The 17377-nt window shown below is 57.2% G+C and overlaps 7 protein-coding genes across 7 annotated transcripts; 3 read left to right on the top strand and 4 right to left on the bottom strand.

Annotated features, from left to right (window-relative positions):
- Positions 1 to 203: 203 nt before the first annotated feature.
- On the bottom strand, positions 204 to 3104 carry EX895_004168 (uncharacterized protein; the record flags this gene model as incomplete). The annotated part of the gene is made up of 2 exons (XM_029884764.1): positions 204 to 626; positions 1089 to 3104. 2 exons carry the CDS (start codon positions 3102 to 3104, stop codon positions 204 to 206), a joined length of 2439 nt encoding a protein of 812 aa, XP_029738865.1.
- Positions 3105 to 4883: 1779 nt separating this feature from the next.
- EX895_004167 (uncharacterized protein) lies at positions 4884 to 7019 on the bottom strand (the record flags this gene model as incomplete). Its single annotated transcript, XM_029884763.1, has 1 exon — positions 4884 to 7019. One exon carries the CDS (start codon positions 7017 to 7019, stop codon positions 4884 to 4886), a length of 2136 nt encoding a protein of 711 aa, XP_029738864.1.
- Positions 7020 to 7681: 662 nt separating this feature from the next.
- On the top strand, positions 7682 to 8565 carry EX895_004166 (uncharacterized protein; the record flags this gene model as incomplete). Its single annotated transcript, XM_029884762.1, has 2 exons — positions 7682 to 7877; positions 7979 to 8565. 2 exons carry the CDS (start codon positions 7682 to 7684, stop codon positions 8563 to 8565), a joined length of 783 nt encoding a protein of 260 aa, XP_029738863.1.
- A 495-nt stretch (positions 8566 to 9060) lies between these two features.
- Positions 9061 to 10926, top strand: EX895_004165 (uncharacterized protein; the record flags this gene model as incomplete). The annotated part of the gene is made up of 1 exon (XM_029884761.1): positions 9061 to 10926. The coding sequence occupies one exon, from the start codon at positions 9061 to 9063 to the stop codon at positions 10924 to 10926; it is 1866 nt and encodes a 621-aa protein (XP_029738862.1).
- Positions 10927 to 11171: 245 nt separating this feature from the next.
- On the bottom strand, positions 11172 to 13142 carry EX895_004164 (uncharacterized protein; the record flags this gene model as incomplete). Its single annotated transcript, XM_029884760.1, has 1 exon — positions 11172 to 13142. One exon carries the CDS (start codon positions 13140 to 13142, stop codon positions 11172 to 11174), a length of 1971 nt encoding a protein of 656 aa, XP_029738861.1.
- A 1831-nt stretch (positions 13143 to 14973) lies between these two features.
- EX895_004163 (uncharacterized protein) lies at positions 14974 to 16020 on the bottom strand (the record flags this gene model as incomplete). Its single annotated transcript, XM_029884759.1, has 1 exon — positions 14974 to 16020. One exon carries the CDS (start codon positions 16018 to 16020, stop codon positions 14974 to 14976), a length of 1047 nt encoding a protein of 348 aa, XP_029738860.1.
- Positions 16021 to 16494: 474 nt separating this feature from the next.
- On the top strand, positions 16495 to 16896 carry EX895_004162 (uncharacterized protein; the record flags this gene model as incomplete). The annotated part of the gene is made up of 2 exons (XM_029884758.1): positions 16495 to 16743; positions 16834 to 16896. 2 exons carry the CDS (start codon positions 16495 to 16497, stop codon positions 16894 to 16896), a joined length of 312 nt encoding a protein of 103 aa, XP_029738859.1.
- Between the last annotated feature and the right edge of the window lie 481 nt (positions 16897 to 17377).

The following is a 17377-nucleotide window of genomic DNA, read 5'->3' as shown; positions in this document are numbered from 1 at the left end:
CCAGATGCAGTTTCTGTGCTTCTCTCCGTCTTCATGTACATGTGTGGGGCCTGGACTGATGTCAGACTCAAAGACTCAAGCGCACGCAAAGTGGTGCATTCTGAGAAGTTGTGTGGCCAGCAGATGTGTGACTGTGATGCCAAGAGGCGGTCTAGCATTGACAACGAGCGCCACACCAGGCCGAAACACCACAGCAGGAGAGCTCACCACTCCACCATCCTCCCCTTCCCCTTCCCTTTGCCCTTTACCTCCACCCATCCATCAACCTCCACCACCGCCCCTTCTTCGACGTAACAATCGCTGTCCGTCAGCTGGGTGTCCTGAGAATCCCGCCCACCTTTCCCTCGCTCCCCTTCCGCACCCTCCATCACTCGATCCACCGCGATACCGCCCACCGCAACGACGGTCCGCGTCAGATCGTGACCGAACAGCAGCGGAGATCGGATCGCCGCAGACGAGGAAGACGAGAGCGTGCTCCGGTGCGTCGTGTGGCTGCAGTGGCTGCTGCTGTTGGTGCTGTGCGTGTCGTTGCTCGAAGGGGGTCTGGTAGTGTAAGGCACGGGCCGAATGGTGAGCGGGCGGTAAGTGAGGGTTGTTGCAGAGAGACCGGATTTGGAGCTGAACGACTGTGGAGTGAACAATCCCCCGTCGAATCCGATTGTAGATGAAGGAAGGGTGGGGGCATCGTAGTCAACTGAGGCAGCCGAATGTTCCGTAGTTAGGCGATCAACCGCGTTGCTGCGATCCACGAGTCCAGAAGACATTGTCTGGCTTGATCCAGGTGCAGGCGCAGTGGTCGGCCTCCTGGTCGCCCGACTCGCTCCCCTCTTCCGCCTCGGAGCAGGTCGCAGGCTCATTTCCGAACTTCCTTGCTTTTCTTCTATAGGCGACCCCATTCCCCGCAAACTCAGTCCGAGCGCGCCGCCAGCATTACTTGCCGTTCCAGCCCGCCCACCATCCAAAAGCCGTCTCGTGTCAGCTCTGACAAAGGTTTTCAGCTCGAAATGACTCTTCGAACAGTCCACGCCGCATCTCCGCCTCGCTTCCAAAAAGGCTTCCTCCAATCGCAGCTCTTGCAACAGACGTACAGCTTCCTCCCTATCATTGCCGTCCCTTTGCTGCTGCGGCGAGGGAGGATGAGCAAGCTTGCTCAGTTCCTGCTCGGCCAAACACTCAAGTTTGTCAAATTCGTCTTGGAGTGTCGTCAAGTGGGATCCAGAGGCTGACGCAGTGCTGCTGCTGTTGTATGTGCTCCCATGCCGTGGTGGAGGTGGCAGACTCGACCGATGCAAATGATAACCCCTGAAACTCTGACTCCGGCTGCTGAATGCAGCATATCCATCAAGGTCGTCCTCATTCGCATCGCCGTTCGGCGTAAGAGGTAAGGGCAGCTGATTAAGAACATAGTTCCTGATAAGCATGACACGATCCTCAAACAACTCTGCAGCCAAACCGAGCGGGGGAGGACCGATGCGTTTCAGCAACTGCGTCGTAAAGATGGTCCCCCCCGGCGAGGCTGGATTGGATGGAGGCAAGGGTAGAGGTAAAGGAAGGCCAGACACGTGGGGCGAGTCGAGCGACGAGTTGGCTCGATCCAGATGCAGTCGTGGTGGAGTGAGTGCGGCTGGTGATGCAGCCGATCTTGTCGAGTAGGACGAGATGCTGGATGACATGTCGAGACTGCCAGCTCCAGCACTGGGTGGGAACAGAGACGAAGCTGGTACAAGGCTTGGGTGTGCCGCTGTTGTTGTGACCATATCGCCAATGCTCACATTCTTGACATGCCGGGAGGTGAATGCGGGACCGCCGCCCGACTCTAGGGCATGATCACACGAGGAGCCCGGACCAATGCTGGGTTCGTTCTCTGAGCTGTAGGCAGACGACGACACGTCTCCAGTAACTGATGCTCCTACTGTCACAGCTGCAGCGTCTGTGCGCCAGGCAGACGGCGGTGCAGCGCTTCTGGTCAATTTGCCTCCCTTGCGCGGCATGGGTGGTACTTGCGTGTGGTCCTTGGACCGCATGAGCTTGGACGTGATCAAGCTGATCGACTGGCTGCGCGAACGAGCGTCATCCTTGCTCTCATATCCGCTCAAGTTGGCAGAGGCCGACGATTCCGCCTCTGCGACTGAGGCATTCTTGCTCCTCCTTAATTGCCTTGTCGAACCGATGCGCGAAAGAAAGCCAGACGAAGCACTGGGGGAGGGTCCAGCCTCGCTCTCGTCCGTCGATTGCTCTCTCGCTCCACCAGTGTGGAAGAGGTCGGCGAAGGATGGCACAGAAGCATTGCGATGAAGTAATAAAAATCCTAGCCCTGACGCTGAAGGCAAGGAAGATGGCGCTCCTGTAAACGAGGATGTAGGCAGATCGTGCGTGTTGAGGTCATCGTCGTGTGCGCTGGTGTAGGAAGAGTGAGTGTGATGGGAGCGCGACTTTGCACGGCGTGCTTTCGACGTGAGCCGAATGGGCAAAGTTGATCGCGTTGGTGCCGGCTGATCGAGGGGAGGCAGAGCACCAAGCGAACTGTTCAACTCTTCGACGTCTTCGCTTCTTGGGGTGTCTGTTGCTGAGGGAGCTCGAGGACTTCCAATTGCGAGATCCGAGAATGTTGGATCTGGCCACGTTGGTTCAATCTGGCTGCGAGGTGCTGTTTTAGGGCGAATACGATTCGAGCTCTTCGAGTCGTAGCTACGATGTGCTGGAGGATGCCTTGCGCTAAAGAACGTGTGGCCGACGTCGCTACCGCGACTATGAGTATTGGCAATTTCGTCGGCGTTCCCACTCTTGTTGGCGGAGGTCGGCTTGGAGGAGGAAGGCCACGCCGTGAAAGCATGATGAACCGGTGTCGCTGAAGAGACAGCTGCAGTCTCCGCTCTGGTCGATATATGCACCTCCCGGCCAGAAGCCTGGAGATCCAGAGGATGCCAGCTGATGATCTGGACTTCCGAGGGGGCGAGAGCAGCTTTGCCCTTATTGAAGAACGAGTCGGAGGGCGGTAGAACGACACGTGTTGAGGCGGGGCTCTTGTCGTAAGAAGCTGAAGTCGAAGAGTCGGATCGTTCGCGATCACGATCACGCCTCCTTGTGAGGAATCGCAGCGACATTGTTGTAGAGTCTGGTTGCCATTAGATACGATGCGATGGTTCGATAGGCTGGACGGAGGGCCGACTGTGCTAGACGAGTGAGGGCTGGCGGGGACGGTGGTGTGACTGCGCTGGCGAGACTGCGATTAGCGAAAACAAGGAAATTAGAGGAGACCAAGACCAAGAACCCAGAGCGATATACCAAGACAGGAAAGTGACAACGGTGACTAGACGAGGTTGAGCTCGATGGTGTCGAGAAGGGTAGTAGAGGAGCGAGGAGGGATAAGGGATTAACAAGACGTCCGTGGGGGAGGAGGTGGTTGACGGTCGAGTAGATGGGCAGACCGAGCGCGCCAAGCGATAACAACGGGGTGAAATGACGAGCGAAGCGCAGTTGAACCCGCGGCATTGACTGAGCGGAGTGAAAGTGTCAAAAGTGCTTGCTCCTGTCTTGATCTGGCTGCACCCTGCATTCGACAACTGCTGAAAGACTTGGACTGCTAGATCCGCCCTCTACAGGACCGGAGACATTTTGGTTTGTGGCAATTTTGAAAATTTGTTTTGCTTGGCTTATGCGCTCGCTGCCTTACGCCCTCTGAAGCTCGCAAGGTCTCCTCCATTCAACATGGCCAACGTAGGCCTTTCGACACTCACTTGTCCTTGAGCAACATTCCTCGACGAGGAGTCTTCAACGTGGGGGAGGGAGGTTCACTTGTTAGTCTGATTAGAGTCGCATATGTCTCATCGGGCCATCCACTCCGAGACCTAAACAGATGGGGCGCGCACTACAAAGATGATAGATTCGAGCAGTGTCTCACCTGAGCGCTTTGCCGAACCTCTTTTGTCTGTTCCGCGGGATCCCATGCTTGCTGCCCTTTGCACAGAGACACGGGACGGAGCTCGGAATGCTTTCCGAGACCACTTTCCTTCCTGTCGGTATGTCTCTTTCCTTTCCGTTCGGACCTCCCGACGGCCGCACCTGCAGTTGACGACTCTGTCAACAGCGCAAGAAACAATCAACTTGCCAACCGATCGGAACAGCCGCGACAAGATGCTTCCGTGAAAACTGGAAATTAATCTCGCCTTTTCCTCAATCTCGCCATTCATGCGCCTTCCGAACACGCTAACACACGCTTTGCGACGAGATCAATACCTCGTAATGCACCGCTGGTCGGAGAAGAGGCGTCCGATGCTTGGAGCAGCCGAATAGGTAGCGAGGGCAGAATCACCTCGCAAGAATAGAAGCATCTGAAAGTGATTGTGCGCTGTCTTCTACATCCCATGCTGAGAAGGCGAGGCGAGATGCATGCACGCCTGCACATGCTTGGCATCGTGTTCGCTTCGAGAAGCCTCATGCATCGCCAATCTGCAAATCTACTAGAGAAGTGCGAGTTGCAGCCTGATCGTTGGTGCCGATGCCATGCTGGCGAGGAAGGATGGTGTGTGTGTGCACGAGAGGTTAGCATGCGGCTGCATGCTGTACAGTACAGTACTGTACATCGGCGACCTTGTGCGTCACTAACACTCTCGCCTGCTACCCTTCGCCACGCCACATGCTCATCGGCAAAATCTTCAAGCCAAGTCGTTCCATCGATCCCCAGAGACGGTCTCGCATCCGCACTTCTTCCTCGCCCTTGATCCGATCCGACACCGCCCACTCAGACACCAACACAACACTCATCATTCACTCTCGCAGCAACAGTGAATTGAAAGTGTGCTTTTTCATTTCCTCTTCTTCGTCTTCTTCTTCATCGACGACGACGACAAACCATTTCAAAGTCAGGAGCCCAAGTGCGACAGCTAGTTGTCCTCCAACCAGCGGTACTCGAACCTGAAATCCGACTTTTTGCGCTGACACCAGCTGCCCTCCCAGTCAAAGTAGACATAGACGCCCTGCTCGTACTCGTCCGTGATAGCTTGTGGCTCCGAATGCCTCTGGAACCACGTCAGGTACTGCTTGTGGAATCGCCAGCTCTGCTTCTTCAACTCCTTGGCCGCCAGATACTGGTGGTAGGTCCCCTGCTGGTAGTAGAAGATGTAAAACAGTGTGTCCACATCAAACTTGGAGTACAGCGCCGGGTTGTCGAAGACGCTTGCAGGCGTCTGCGGGTAGTAGCTTGGTGTGGGGAACGGGTTCTTGGGCACGTAGTACTTGGGCTTGTCCGAATCCAGCGGTTCCGGCACGTTCATGAACGACAACTCAAGCGACTTGTGCACCAACCCCACGTTGGCATCCCGACGCAGCGACTTTTGCTTGGCCGACTCGAACGACGAAACCAGGTCCGTGAGCGAAGTTGGCAATCGCGCTTCCGTGCCCGCCTCCTTTTGCGCTGCCGCTTGCTGTGCTGCTGTGCCAGCTCCTCCGCCTGCGGGCTGCACCACACTCGCTGCCGCCGACGAAGCTGCAAGCTGTGCGGGCTGGAATCCAGATGTGCTTCCATCTTGTGCTGCACCATTGTTGTTGCTGTTGGCGCTGGTCGAGTCCACTTTGGTGAGGCCGGGTGGTGCGGGCGATGACGATCGTGCCTTGTCTGCTGCATCATTCCTGAGTGCGTCCACGCTCGACTTTGCCGGCGTCGAAGGTGCACCCACAGGCTGTGCGGCTGCTGATGACGGCTGGATTTGCGAGCCAGGAGCTGCCGATGTTGAGTTCGAGCTGGCAGCGTGGGCGGAGTCTGTTGCCGAGTCGGTCGCGATGGATCCAGTTGTCGTCACAGGTGAAGCGGCCGTGTTGTCCGCGGCAGATGCAGCCGCGCTGGATGCGACAGCTGCAGCTGCGGCGGCAGCGTAACGGATAGGCGGAAGTGGAGCAGCACTTGGTGCCTTGGGTGGGGAAAGGACAGCAGACTGAGATGCAGGCGGTGCTTTGGCCTGTGCAAAGTTGGCGGTGGGCACTGCCTTCTCCTTTGGTACGGCCACGGGCTCTTGCGATGCCTTCTTCGCCGTCTTTTTGCTGGCTGAAGCAGGCGCAATTGGGGAAGCAGCGGGTTGCGCTGGTGTCGCGGACACCGGCGACGTGGCTGTCTCTTCCTTCTTGTTGTTGTTGGTAGTGGGGGCAGTGGTGGCTTGGTTGGTGCTGTTGTTGTTCGTGCTGCTGCTGCTGTTGATCTCAGCCAGACTGTCTCGTCGTGGTTTGGAAGGCGTGTCCTTGATGTCGCGGAAACTGAGGTCGTCCATACCAGCCGTCGAGTCGACGTTGCTGTGCGTGTCGTCGTTTTCCTTGAGACCAAACGCTTCTTCGCCATCATCGAGGTTGAGATCGTCGTAGATGCCCTCATCCTCCTCAAAGTCTTCCTCCGTGTTGGACTCGACAAAGTAGGAGATGTCTTCCTTAATGTCCGTGACACGATCGGTCTCGAGGTTGCCGTTTTCGAGCATTCGCAACAAGATCTCGAGCCGCGAGATGTGCCAATTTCTGCGGTCGTTTGCGATTTCGAGCTGCGATGCGCGCTCGTCCTTGGCAGATCCCTTCTTCTTCTTGCCTGAGCCCGAGATGGTTTCGATCTCTGCTTCGGCTGACTCGATCTGTCGCGCGAGCTCGTCGACCTGCGTAGACAGCCAATCCGAGATTTCGGCCTTCTCGCGATCCTTGGGGTTCATCTTTGCGGCAGCTATGAGACCTTCTTTGGAGAAGGCTTTTGTCTTCATCTCCTTTTCGATGGCCTTGAACTTTTCCATCTGGGTCTCGATGAGTTTGCGGTTGTCGAGCAGCGGCTTCTTGTCCTTGATGTCGTTGCTCTGCAGCCAGGTCTTGATCTGGTCACGTAGACGTTGGAGCTTCTTGATCTGAGTTTTGAGATCAGACTCCATCTTCTCCTTTTGAGTCAGATTTGTAGAGCGTTGGAGGAGCTCGTACATGTCTTCGAAGATCTCGACGCCCTCTGCGACCTTTTTGAGCGTCTTGTCGATCTCTGTTTGCAACTTTCTCGCCGCCATGGTGATGAGAAGCTAGGATCGCCGCTATGCGTGGCGAGGCAGTGGATGGATCGATGTGCGTGTTGTGTCGATACGAATAGTCGATTAGCGAGGAAAGTGGGAGACGGATGCAGGATTGCGGGTCGACTCCAGGACATGCGGCACTTGCGGACTACGAATACAGATTGCTGGATGCGATACAAGCTTGCAACTGGGAGTAGGTCGCAAGCCGATCGAACGACGAATGTTGTAGCTGTTGATGGTCGAGATGAGCGAGGTGAAATGGTGGTGGTAATGGAGATGGTGATGGCAGAAGCGAGACCTCAAAGTTGGATTGCGCAGACGGTTAGTCAGGGTCGAGTGAGCAACGACGCGCAGAACGAGAGAGAGAGAGACGCAGAGTCTGAGTCTGCCTCTTCTCTCTCTCTTCCTTGCTCTCTGGATGGCTGGCCGGTGCAGAAAAAGGATCTCCCCGATCTGGCACTTTCTACTCTTTGAAAATCAAACACGGTTCTAAAACAAAAGAGTAAGACCAATCTCGCACGAGTGAACTTGCAGCTGTCCAAGAAGAAACAGCAAAAAAGTGGAAAATCGTCTTCAGCAGCAATCACAGCCGAAAGCGCACTTGTTCATCATCATCGCTGATCATCACAACGTCGACTACTGTCCAAAGGCATAGCATCATGTCGGCATCAAGATCATCCAAACAGCTCACAGCGCTGTTCCAGTCGCTCCGGGTCGGTTCTAGCAGCTCGTCCTCGGCCGCTTCGGCCGCCTCGACATCTCGACGAGGCCTGTCCACATCGCAGGCTAAGCCTCAACCGGCTGCAACCTCTCCCACATCAGCCCCCAATGCACAACCACAGCCACAGCAGCGACGTGAGTAGTCTCTTGCACACTAGCGACAATTTTCCAAGCATCGTTGTGGACTAACCCTGTTGCATCTGTTATTGTCTTTTCGTGCCTACTCATACTATCAGCTGCCGTATACCCCTTCTCGTCGGCCGCGCTAGTCCCGGAAGTGCCCGCCTTCGTCTCGACCAAGAAGGGCATCACACCACCCCCGGAGCCCAAGACGATCTTCGACGCTGTCATGCCGCGCGTCCACTCGGAGCTTCGAGCCCGCTATGATCCGGGCAACCGTCTCACCAAGCTGTTCGACCGCAAATCACCCGAACGCATTCCACCGGGTTCGGTGCTCATCGTCGAGTCGTGGACGTCGCCACTCAAGACCAACTTTTCGTCGTTCTCCGGCGTGCTCATTGCTGTGCGACGCCGGGGCGTGTCGACGTCGTTCGTGTTGAGGAATCTGGTACAGAAGCTGGGTGTCGAGATGCGCTTCAACCTGTACTCGCCGTTGCTCAAGGATGTGAGAGTGATCCAGAAGGCGGAGGCGGGCAAGAACGACAAGTCGGGCAAGCTGAGGAGGACGAGGAGGGCCAAGCTGTACTATCTCAGGAAGGACGACAGGAGGCTCGCGGGTATCGGCAACGTTATCAAGCAGCAGAGGCTGCAGGAGGAGAAGAAGGCGCAGGAGATGGCCAAGCGTCGTGGTGGCCGCAGGTAGAGCCCTCGGCGTCGCTTTGTTGCGTCTTGTCGCTGCACAAGATATGTGCGCAATGAATTCTTTCACGAACACCTGTTAGCAAGTCCTGCCATGTGCCGGGGCTGGTGTAGGTCACCCTCTCGAAGCTTTCGAAACTGTCCCGCTTTACCTGACTGCACTAAGGGTGAGGGCTGCCTGCATAGTGAGGATTGCTCTAGCTGCCAGATCCTGGCTCATGGTTCAGAGTGCTGTCGCCGTCTTTGACTGACTCGTCTATTTGTGGCTACAATGTTTGATCTCAGAGGCTTTTGAACAAAGCAAAACTGGAAGGATTTGATAATCAAAGGCAGAATATTGGAGCCTTTCCCGTTATTAGCCGCAGGACGAGAGCGTGACAGGAAGAAATAAATTGCAAATAAAGCTCGCATTTAGTCCTCGATCCTGCCATTGCCCAACACCAACACCATCTCTTTCGCACAAGTTCTGCATACTCGAGCAACAGGGCGAGGGCACATCATGGCTGCAACACCACGAATGGTGCCTTCTAGGCTGCTAGGATTGCAGCTAGTAGCGGCAACACGTGCGGCTTCGAGCTTGGGATCGATGCTGCTGCCCCGAGCGTTTGCTATTGGTGCCCCATCGCAGTCTCGCTCAGCGATGACGTTTGCTGCTCCACGAGGCGCCGTAGGCCTGGGAATGAGCATGGGTTCGATGAGGTTGTTGCCAACAACGCGACTGTCACCAGCCTCGCCGAAGCCGACCTCGATCGTCTCGAACCTGATCACGTTGCGAAGCAGGTTTCAGCCTCAGCAACAGCGATGCCAATCCACCGCCGCCGTCTCCGCGTCTGCCCTCTCTTCCTCCACCGCACCACCGGACGCCCGTGCAACTCCGCCCGCCTCGACCCCACTCATCTCCAAGCCCATCGTTGCACTCCATCTCTATGCACTCGCCTTCCTCGTCTACGCGATCGTCGTCGTCGGCGGCCTCACGCGCCTCACCGAATCCGGCCTTTCGATCACCGAATGGAACCCGGGCTTCAAGGGCATGCGTTTACCCACGACCACCGCCGAATGGGAGGCGGAATGGGACAAATACAAGCAGACACCCGAGTTTGTCCTGCTCAACTCCAAGATGAGCCTCGACGACTTCAAGGCGATCTACATGTGGGAGTGGGGGCATCGCGTGTTGGGACGCGTGATCGGGGTGGCGTTTGTGCTGCCTGCTGCGTTCTTTGTGACACGTAGGTGGGTGGGACAGGGGACCAGGTGGAAGTTGCTGGCGATAGCGGCGGGGATTGGGTTCCAGGGGTTTTTGGGTTGGTTTATGGTCAAGTCGGGTTTGACTGTGCCGGAAGGGAGCAGCGGGCGCGCCAAGATGGTCAGTGTCCCGGTTGCCGCCTCGACAGAGAATGGAGGGAGGATGATGGTTGACGGTACCGTGGAGGCGACGACGAGCGTGCCCACTTCGTCGGCGCAAACGTCCGTGGCGGCAGCAGACTGGACGCCGCGCGTCTCGCACTTCCGCCTCGCCATGCACATGGGCACCGCCTTCCTTGTCTACCTCGCCATGCTCCATACCGGCCTCGCGGTCCAACGCGACTACAAAGCGGCCACGCTCAGCGGTACCATCTCCGGCGTCCGCGCACGCACGCACGCTGCGCTCTCCCAACTCGCCCACACGCTCAACCATCCTCTGCTGCGCTCACACTCGCGCCTGACCAAGCTCGTCGCCGGGCTGGTATTTACAACGGCAATGTCCGGTGCGCTCGTGGCGGGGTTGGACGCCGGGCTGGTGTACAACGAGTTCCCGACCATGGGCGATGGGAGGATTGCTCCGCCGATGGGGGAACTGATGGACGACAGGTTCGCACTGCGCGCAGACGGGTCGGACAAGGTTTGGCGCAACCTGTCGCAGAACCCGGTGACGGTGCAGCTGATTCACAGGACGCTGGCGGTTACGACTGCCGCTACCGTGGTGGCGCTCGCATGGAAGACGCATCGTCTTTCGCGTGCGTACTCTGCAGCCGCAGCAAGTATCATCAAGGGCACACCCTCTTCCTCCGGTGCCGCTGCGGCAGCACCAAAGCAGCTGCTGCCCGCACTGCCACCGAGGGTGCTGCAGCTCGCCAATGCGTCCGTCGTCGTCGTGGCTGCACAGGTCACGCTCGGCATCTCGACGCTGATCTACATGGTGCCCATCCCACTCGCTTCGGCGCATCAGGCCGGGTCGCTTGCGCTGCTCTCGGTGCTCATCGGGCTGATTTCCAGCTTGCGGCCCATCCCGGCGAAGATCATCAAGGCGGCAGGTGTGGCAAGGAGCAGCGGGGTTTTGAGTCGGGTTCTCAAGTCGTCGCCAACGCCGGTTAAACGGGTTTCGTAGACGGTTTGACATCTGCGCTGATGGTGTGGTATCTTTGTATTGTAACTTAGCCGTGGAATATACTTTACACCTCTCTCTCGCACCGCAAAAATTCTCACTCTGACCGGACAAAGGTGTGGGCCCACGGACCGTCAGCACAATCGTCAACGAGAGATGAGTATCCTCGACGTCAGCCAGACGCAGCACAAACAACACAGCCAAGAGCACAAGGACAACATACGATTCCGTGTGTGTGTGACACTTGGTCAGCCTTCGAACTTGTACCTCGTCCTCAAGCCCTCGCCGTACCTGTACAGCACGAGCGGGACAGGCAAGCCGACCATGCCGATCCCGGCGAGCAGCGTGCAGCTCCACCCGTAGCCGAGTGCCTCGAACATGTACTCTGCGCACAGCGGGAAGGCGGCGGCGAGGATGGAGCGGATCAGGACGGCACAGGCGGTGGCCGAGGCCGAGTAAGGGACAAAGGCGTCGACGAGGTAGACCAGGATGGTTTGGAAGCAGAGGATGGTGGCGCATCCGACCAAGAACGAGCCGATCAGCGGGACCATCCAGTGGGTCTGGTTCGCAGCGGACCAGCCGAAGAGCAGCAGGCCGATGGGGAGGATGCACATGCCCACGAAGCACAGCGGCAGGCGGTACTCGGGGCGGCCCTTCTTCGGCTCCACTGCAGCACCGGCGGTGGATGCGGGGATGCGGGCGCAGTGGTGCTTCTTCTCGTCGTCTAGGATGATAGGGGAGTGCGGGGGTTGCGGGTCGTGGTTGGCGGCAGGAGTGACGTTGCCAAGGGCGGAGTTGGCGCCTTCGCCGGCACTGTCGCTACCTCGTCGACTGCTACCGCCGGCGTGAATACTGCGATCGAGCTCCTCGGATGGCTTGGCCGCCGCCCCTGCTCCCTTCTCCAGATCCGCCTGCTGACGCGCCACCCTGTCAAACTCGCTCTCCTGCATCACCCTCCGAATCCCTTCGCGGTCCTTCAACAGCCACCACCCGATCTTGCCGTCCGCCGCGACCAGCCGCGCGTAGATCTCGTCCTGCAGCGCAGCATTCGTAAATGCCGCCACGAGGAAGCCCAACCCCAGGCCGAGATACGACAGGCCCGAGATGCCGAGGCTCCAATCGTACGTGGGTAGCACCATGGGCGAGGGCGCGTCGGGCTCGCCATCGCGCGTCATGAACAGCAGCGGATGTTGCGTGATAAACAGGTAGATAATCCCATAGCAGAAGCCGAGATAGTAGGAAAAGATGGCGCAGATCGGGTTGGTGAACAGCAGGCGGAAAGGGCGCGACTGGGCGACCTTGATCTTGGCGAGGACGTCGTCGCTGGGAAGGAGCTTGCGAAGGTACGCGCGCGCTTTTTGGATGCGCGTGAGGCCGAGGAGGGTGGCGGTGGTGGGGTTCAGCTGTCGGATCTCGTGCAAGCGTTGTTCGACGGCGCGTTCGCGTTTCTTGCGCAGCAGCACGGGGGCGTAGGTCTCGTTGAGGAACAGCACGATGATGACGAACACCACCGCCGACATGATGGTCAGCGTATGCAGGAGCCATCTCCAGTCCCTCGTGCCTGCCGCGATGAAGCACCCGATGATCGACCCCAGCACGGGGCCCATCAGCGGCCCCAAGCCGTACAGCGACTGCGCGCGCCCCCTCTCCTTTGGCGAGAACATATCGCCAATACTGCCCGCGCCCAGACTAGGCCCCGTACTCCCCGCCGCACCCGCCAAGACGCGCAGCACGTTCAGCACGACAAAGTTCGGACTGAAGGCCGAGGCCAAATTGAACGCAATAAACAAAAAGCTCGTCGAGACATAGACCGGCTGCCGCCCCACGGTCTCGGAGCACGGTGCGAGAATGAACGGTCCTATCCCAAGCCCGATGACAAACAGCGAGACGGGGAGGAGCGACAGCGTGCGTGAGCCCAGCCCGAACGTGTGGTCAACAAAGCCGTTGCCGGGCACCAAGATCGACGAACCCAGCGGCGAGATGAAGCCCATGAGCGATATGATGACGGTGGTCATCCATTTCTTGCCGTGCGACCAGTGGCGCGAGTCTTCGGGGCCGATGAGGGTGATGGCGTCGATCTCGGCCGCTGTGAGAGGCTGTAGCGAGCAAGTCGATATTGTCGCGTCATAGTGGGTGGTGGGTGATGACGAGTTGGGATGCGATGCAGGTGCCGTAGACTGTATTGATGCTAGTGGTGTGCTGGTAGTCATGGCCGCCATGATGTTACTGGAGAAGCGGAGGCAGTGTATAGTTAAGATAGCCAGTCGTGTGCGAATGTCATGAAGACATGGCGATTCTCTATTGTGTGCAGAAAGGAGGGAAAGAGGTAGATGCTGAAGCGACGAGGGATGTGGTGGTGTATATCAAACGTAGCGCAAGCTTCCAACGGATCTTGCACGTCTACGGACAATGAGGTGCGGACCCAAGTCCAGTATGTACCCAACACAAGACCGCAGGCACGGCAGACGTAGAGAGCACCGGCGTGAGGGCGGGCGGATCTGAGTACCGCTTGGTAGTGTGCTGCTGCTTGTTGCCGATCTCGGAAGTGCCGGTGCCAGTAGGTCGTAGCGAGTGTTGAGCGGCACAAATGCGAATGGGCTGCAGATAGCGAGAGGTGATGAGCTTGCAAAGACGGCTAGGACATGCCGTTACGAGGACGGCAGGTGGTGGTATTTCGTGCAAGCCTTGCCGTCGAAATGCAGAGGTGTGCCGGTCGAACGAAGAGGTGGCTGCGGCGGCAAAGTAGGGGGGTTGAGAAGCGGTACGCAGGCAGGGTAATGTCAAAGTACTGATAGAACCGCAAGGGAAGGAGTCCTCGACCTGGACGTAAGACTGTGCTTGTGAGGTGGTGCTCGACAGGGCGGGCGTTATGACTTAAGCTAAGCCTAGTGCGAGGTGGAGATGGGCATCGTGCTTTGAGCCTGGTGCGAATTGCCAAACTAAAACCGAGGCATGGTGTGTACGGTATGTGTGTGTTCAGCGCACCAATGCTTCTGCCTGGACTGTTGTAAGATGGCACCACGACGACGAGCAGAAGGATGGTGCCGATCCTTGTTCGTGCCGGCAATGCCGTGTGCCAGACACCGCAGACAATGGAGCCAGCCATTCGCCAGTCTCTACAGCCGACGGCAAGCATCAGACTCAATTATAATATGAAATTTCAATTTTTGGGGGGAAAGTGGCCGCTTCGAGATTGCTTTCCATTGCCGAAATTGAATCGTTGTGCTGCCAAACTCGCCGTCATCCACGCGGTCCATCGGCATCTTCTCCAGAAAAAGCTCGCGCCCCTTCCTCAACCTCGTCAAAGTCCGATCGACACCATCAGCCGTCTTTGCTGTTCCGAGGCTGTCATGCTGATGACTCTGTTTTCAGCTGCAAAAGAGAGAGCGCCGCGGGGGGACCTGGCGAGGTAGAGAGGCAACGCATCTGACGCATGTGACGCACATGGCTGGTGGGATTTGGTGCCATTCGACGTGTGCCGACGGTTGAAATTCGTTGCAGGAATCGAATCAATTCAATTTTGACCCCGCACCCGACCCAAACCTTGCGAGCTCGCTGCTTGTATCCCCCTCGAACCACAAAGGTAGCTTCCGCAGGCTGCAGGCAGACAACCCCATTCTTTCATTTCCATGGCGACGGTCTGGCAAGGTGGTGGTGGTGGTGACGGCCACTAACACGGAAAGAAGCGCCGGAGCTACGCCAGAACGCTTCTGCCGACGAACTAGCACCGCCGCTTCCAAGTGGGTAAACTTTCTTTTAAATATGTTCGGCAAAATTGATTTACGTCGATTTCAAAGCGAAAAGAATTGCCCGGCATCCATACTTGAACTCCGCGTGTCTTGGCATTTCGTTTGTTAGGCATCGTGTGCCGGGTTGCCAGCGACACGCAACCTAGAGGTATCGCGATTCGGACAGAACGGGATTCAGTTGCATCGGGAGATTGGGCATGCTTTTCGTACAGAGCACGGTGGTGTAGGCTCGGCATTGGTTTCTCGTCGTTGGCTGGAGAGGAGGTCCCTGGGTGTATGTATGTATGATGGTGGAGGCGGGTCAGGCGATGCGCTCCATATCGCCCATCGCATCCTCCCACAGATCCGACTGGCCCCATACCCCTGCGACGATGGCAATGATCATCCATGCACTCGCCTCGTCTCTCCTCATCCTCACCGTTTCTTCATCGCCCCCACCAATGCGCACCGGCCCTTGGTCGTGATGATCCGCCTCTGCCCTTACATCGCCCTGCTGCTTACTTGCGCGCGACCGCACAGCCTTCCTCCTGATCCTGCTCAGCGTGATTGCCGCCACGCACGCTCTCGCCAGCGTCCTCAGTGTACTGATCTCCTCGCTCACCAGCCTGCCATCTAACCTCAACAATAGCGCAAACAGCCACCTCGCATGCAGAGGCTGCAGCACTTCGCCGCTGGATCTCTCGCTCGGCTTGGTCTGGCTGTCTGGGATCGTGACGCGGTGTGCGATCCAGTACGGAAACGCCTCGAGCAGCGCTAGCATCTGTTCAGTGTTTAAGCGAAGCAGCAGGGTAGCCGATGGTTCGCGGATCCTCCATTCGTACGGTTTGCACGAGTGCTTTTCTGCTTCTTCTCCCGAGGTGGCGGGGGGTGGACGACCGTGGATCCAGGCATACCAGGCGTTAGTGTTGGTGATCTTGGGTAGATCGTCTCGTGTGAGTTTGACCGGTTCGAGCGGGGGATTGCTGAGGGCCTCGCGTGCATTCTTGAATTGGCGCGTAAATGTCGTTCGCCAGTCTGCACTCGGCATGGCCAGTCCGTCGTTGTTGTCATCGTTGCTGATGGCTGCAATCGAGGTGGATGCATCTGTTGGTGCTGAGCAAGCTGAGGCTTCGAGTGCATTTGGAGCATACGGATTGTGCGCGGCAAAAAACACACCTGGTGCAGCGGCTGCTTCGCGTCGCACCACAGCCAGATACTGCTCGCCATCCAATGGATCGCCCGAGAAGCCATCAGGAAGCACAGCGACAGGGAGCGACTGTACGCCCAACGACTCGTCGTGCGTCGATGCTGATCCAGAGGCGTAGTGGTCGTCCTGTCGACGCTTCTTGTGCGGTGGTGCTGTCACCATCGTGTTGGTGCGAGATGCCCGCGCAAGCGACTCAAGTCGTAGTCAGAAAGGCTAGCGCATCTCGGTGGGCTTCCTGTATGCTGTCACGGACAAGTCGAGCAGCAAAGCAAGGTTCTAATAGCACCGGCTTGTATGACGAATGTGGTCGAGAAGCAGGATCAGTTCTCCTCAGGGTCCATCTCTGACCAAAAACAAAAGCGCTTTCTTCCAACGAGATGTCTGTTTGTGGAGGCAAGTTTCGGTATTGTTGGATGTGACGCCATAACACCGATTACTTTTCGCACGCGGACGGAACCGACGAGCGATTTTCGAGAAGAAAGCTGTTTGACATTTTCTCCTCCTCCTCCTCACCATCACCATCATCGTCCTGGTCATCCACGCGCATCCACAGCCACACACACCGATATACATACACCATCATCGTCCTGGTCATCCACGCGCATCCACAGCCACACACACCGATATACATACACCATGCCAGTCAGACCAAATGCACGAGTGCTGCGCGACATGGCCACTCGCCAAGCCGTCCAGTCCAACGAACTCATCCGTCGTGCCTTCAAGTACATTGCGCGCAACACCACCTTGCCACAAAAGGTGCGTCACCAGGCGCAACTCCAACTCAACCAGTTTCCCAACAAGACTAGGCCCGTCAGCGTCTCAAATCGATGCACCGAGACAGGGCGTGGCCGTGGCATCATCTCCGAGTTCGGGCTGTGCAGGGTAAGTAGTGACTCGTCAGCAAACAGGTTGAGCAGAAAGGAAGATGATCGCTGACTGTTTGGTTGTATTTGAACTTTTTCGGGTGTACAGTACCAGTTCAGGATGAAGGCGCTAGCGAACGAGTTGCCGGGAGTCAAGAAGGCTTCGTGGTAAACGACGGCGAGAAGAAGAGATCTTTTTTCGGCTCGAAGCCGGGCCCATGTACACTAGCAACGCATTCAACGGGAGACGTGTTTCCACTTATTCTAACGTACTCTAGCAGTGCAAGGTGTGTCACAGGATGGTGGTACAGAGCATCTGTGACTGGGCGATGTGCAAGGTCAGCGTTGTCAGAAAGTGCAACATTTGGCTGAAAAAGTGGGTGCCTTCCGAAAGCACAAGCTGTGTAGACGGCGGGGGCATCAATGTGTCTCTTTCGACTATATGGCCACTGGACGCACACTGACTCGTATCAACCATGCACGTTGCTGCGTCAAAGTCCGTGCTATGAGTTACATGTGAAGCAATCGGTACATCTCGAGCTCGAGCTCTGAGCGTCGATCTCGCAACTGAACGCTTCGTTCGCTTGATCTTCTCCCTCTCTTCCTGGGCTTCAGACTGTCTGTGGCTTCATCCACGTTGTCTTCTCGGTGAA

The sequence above is a fragment of the Sporisorium graminicola genome, chromosome SGRAM_23, assembly GCF_005498985.1.
Source record: "Sporisorium graminicola strain CBS 10092 chromosome SGRAM_23, whole genome shotgun sequence".
Classification (NCBI taxonomy): domain Eukaryota; kingdom Fungi; phylum Basidiomycota; class Ustilaginomycetes; order Ustilaginales; family Ustilaginaceae; genus Sporisorium; species Sporisorium graminicola.
Note: the sequence above shows the minus strand (reverse complement) of the source record. Positions and strands in the feature narration are given on the sequence as shown.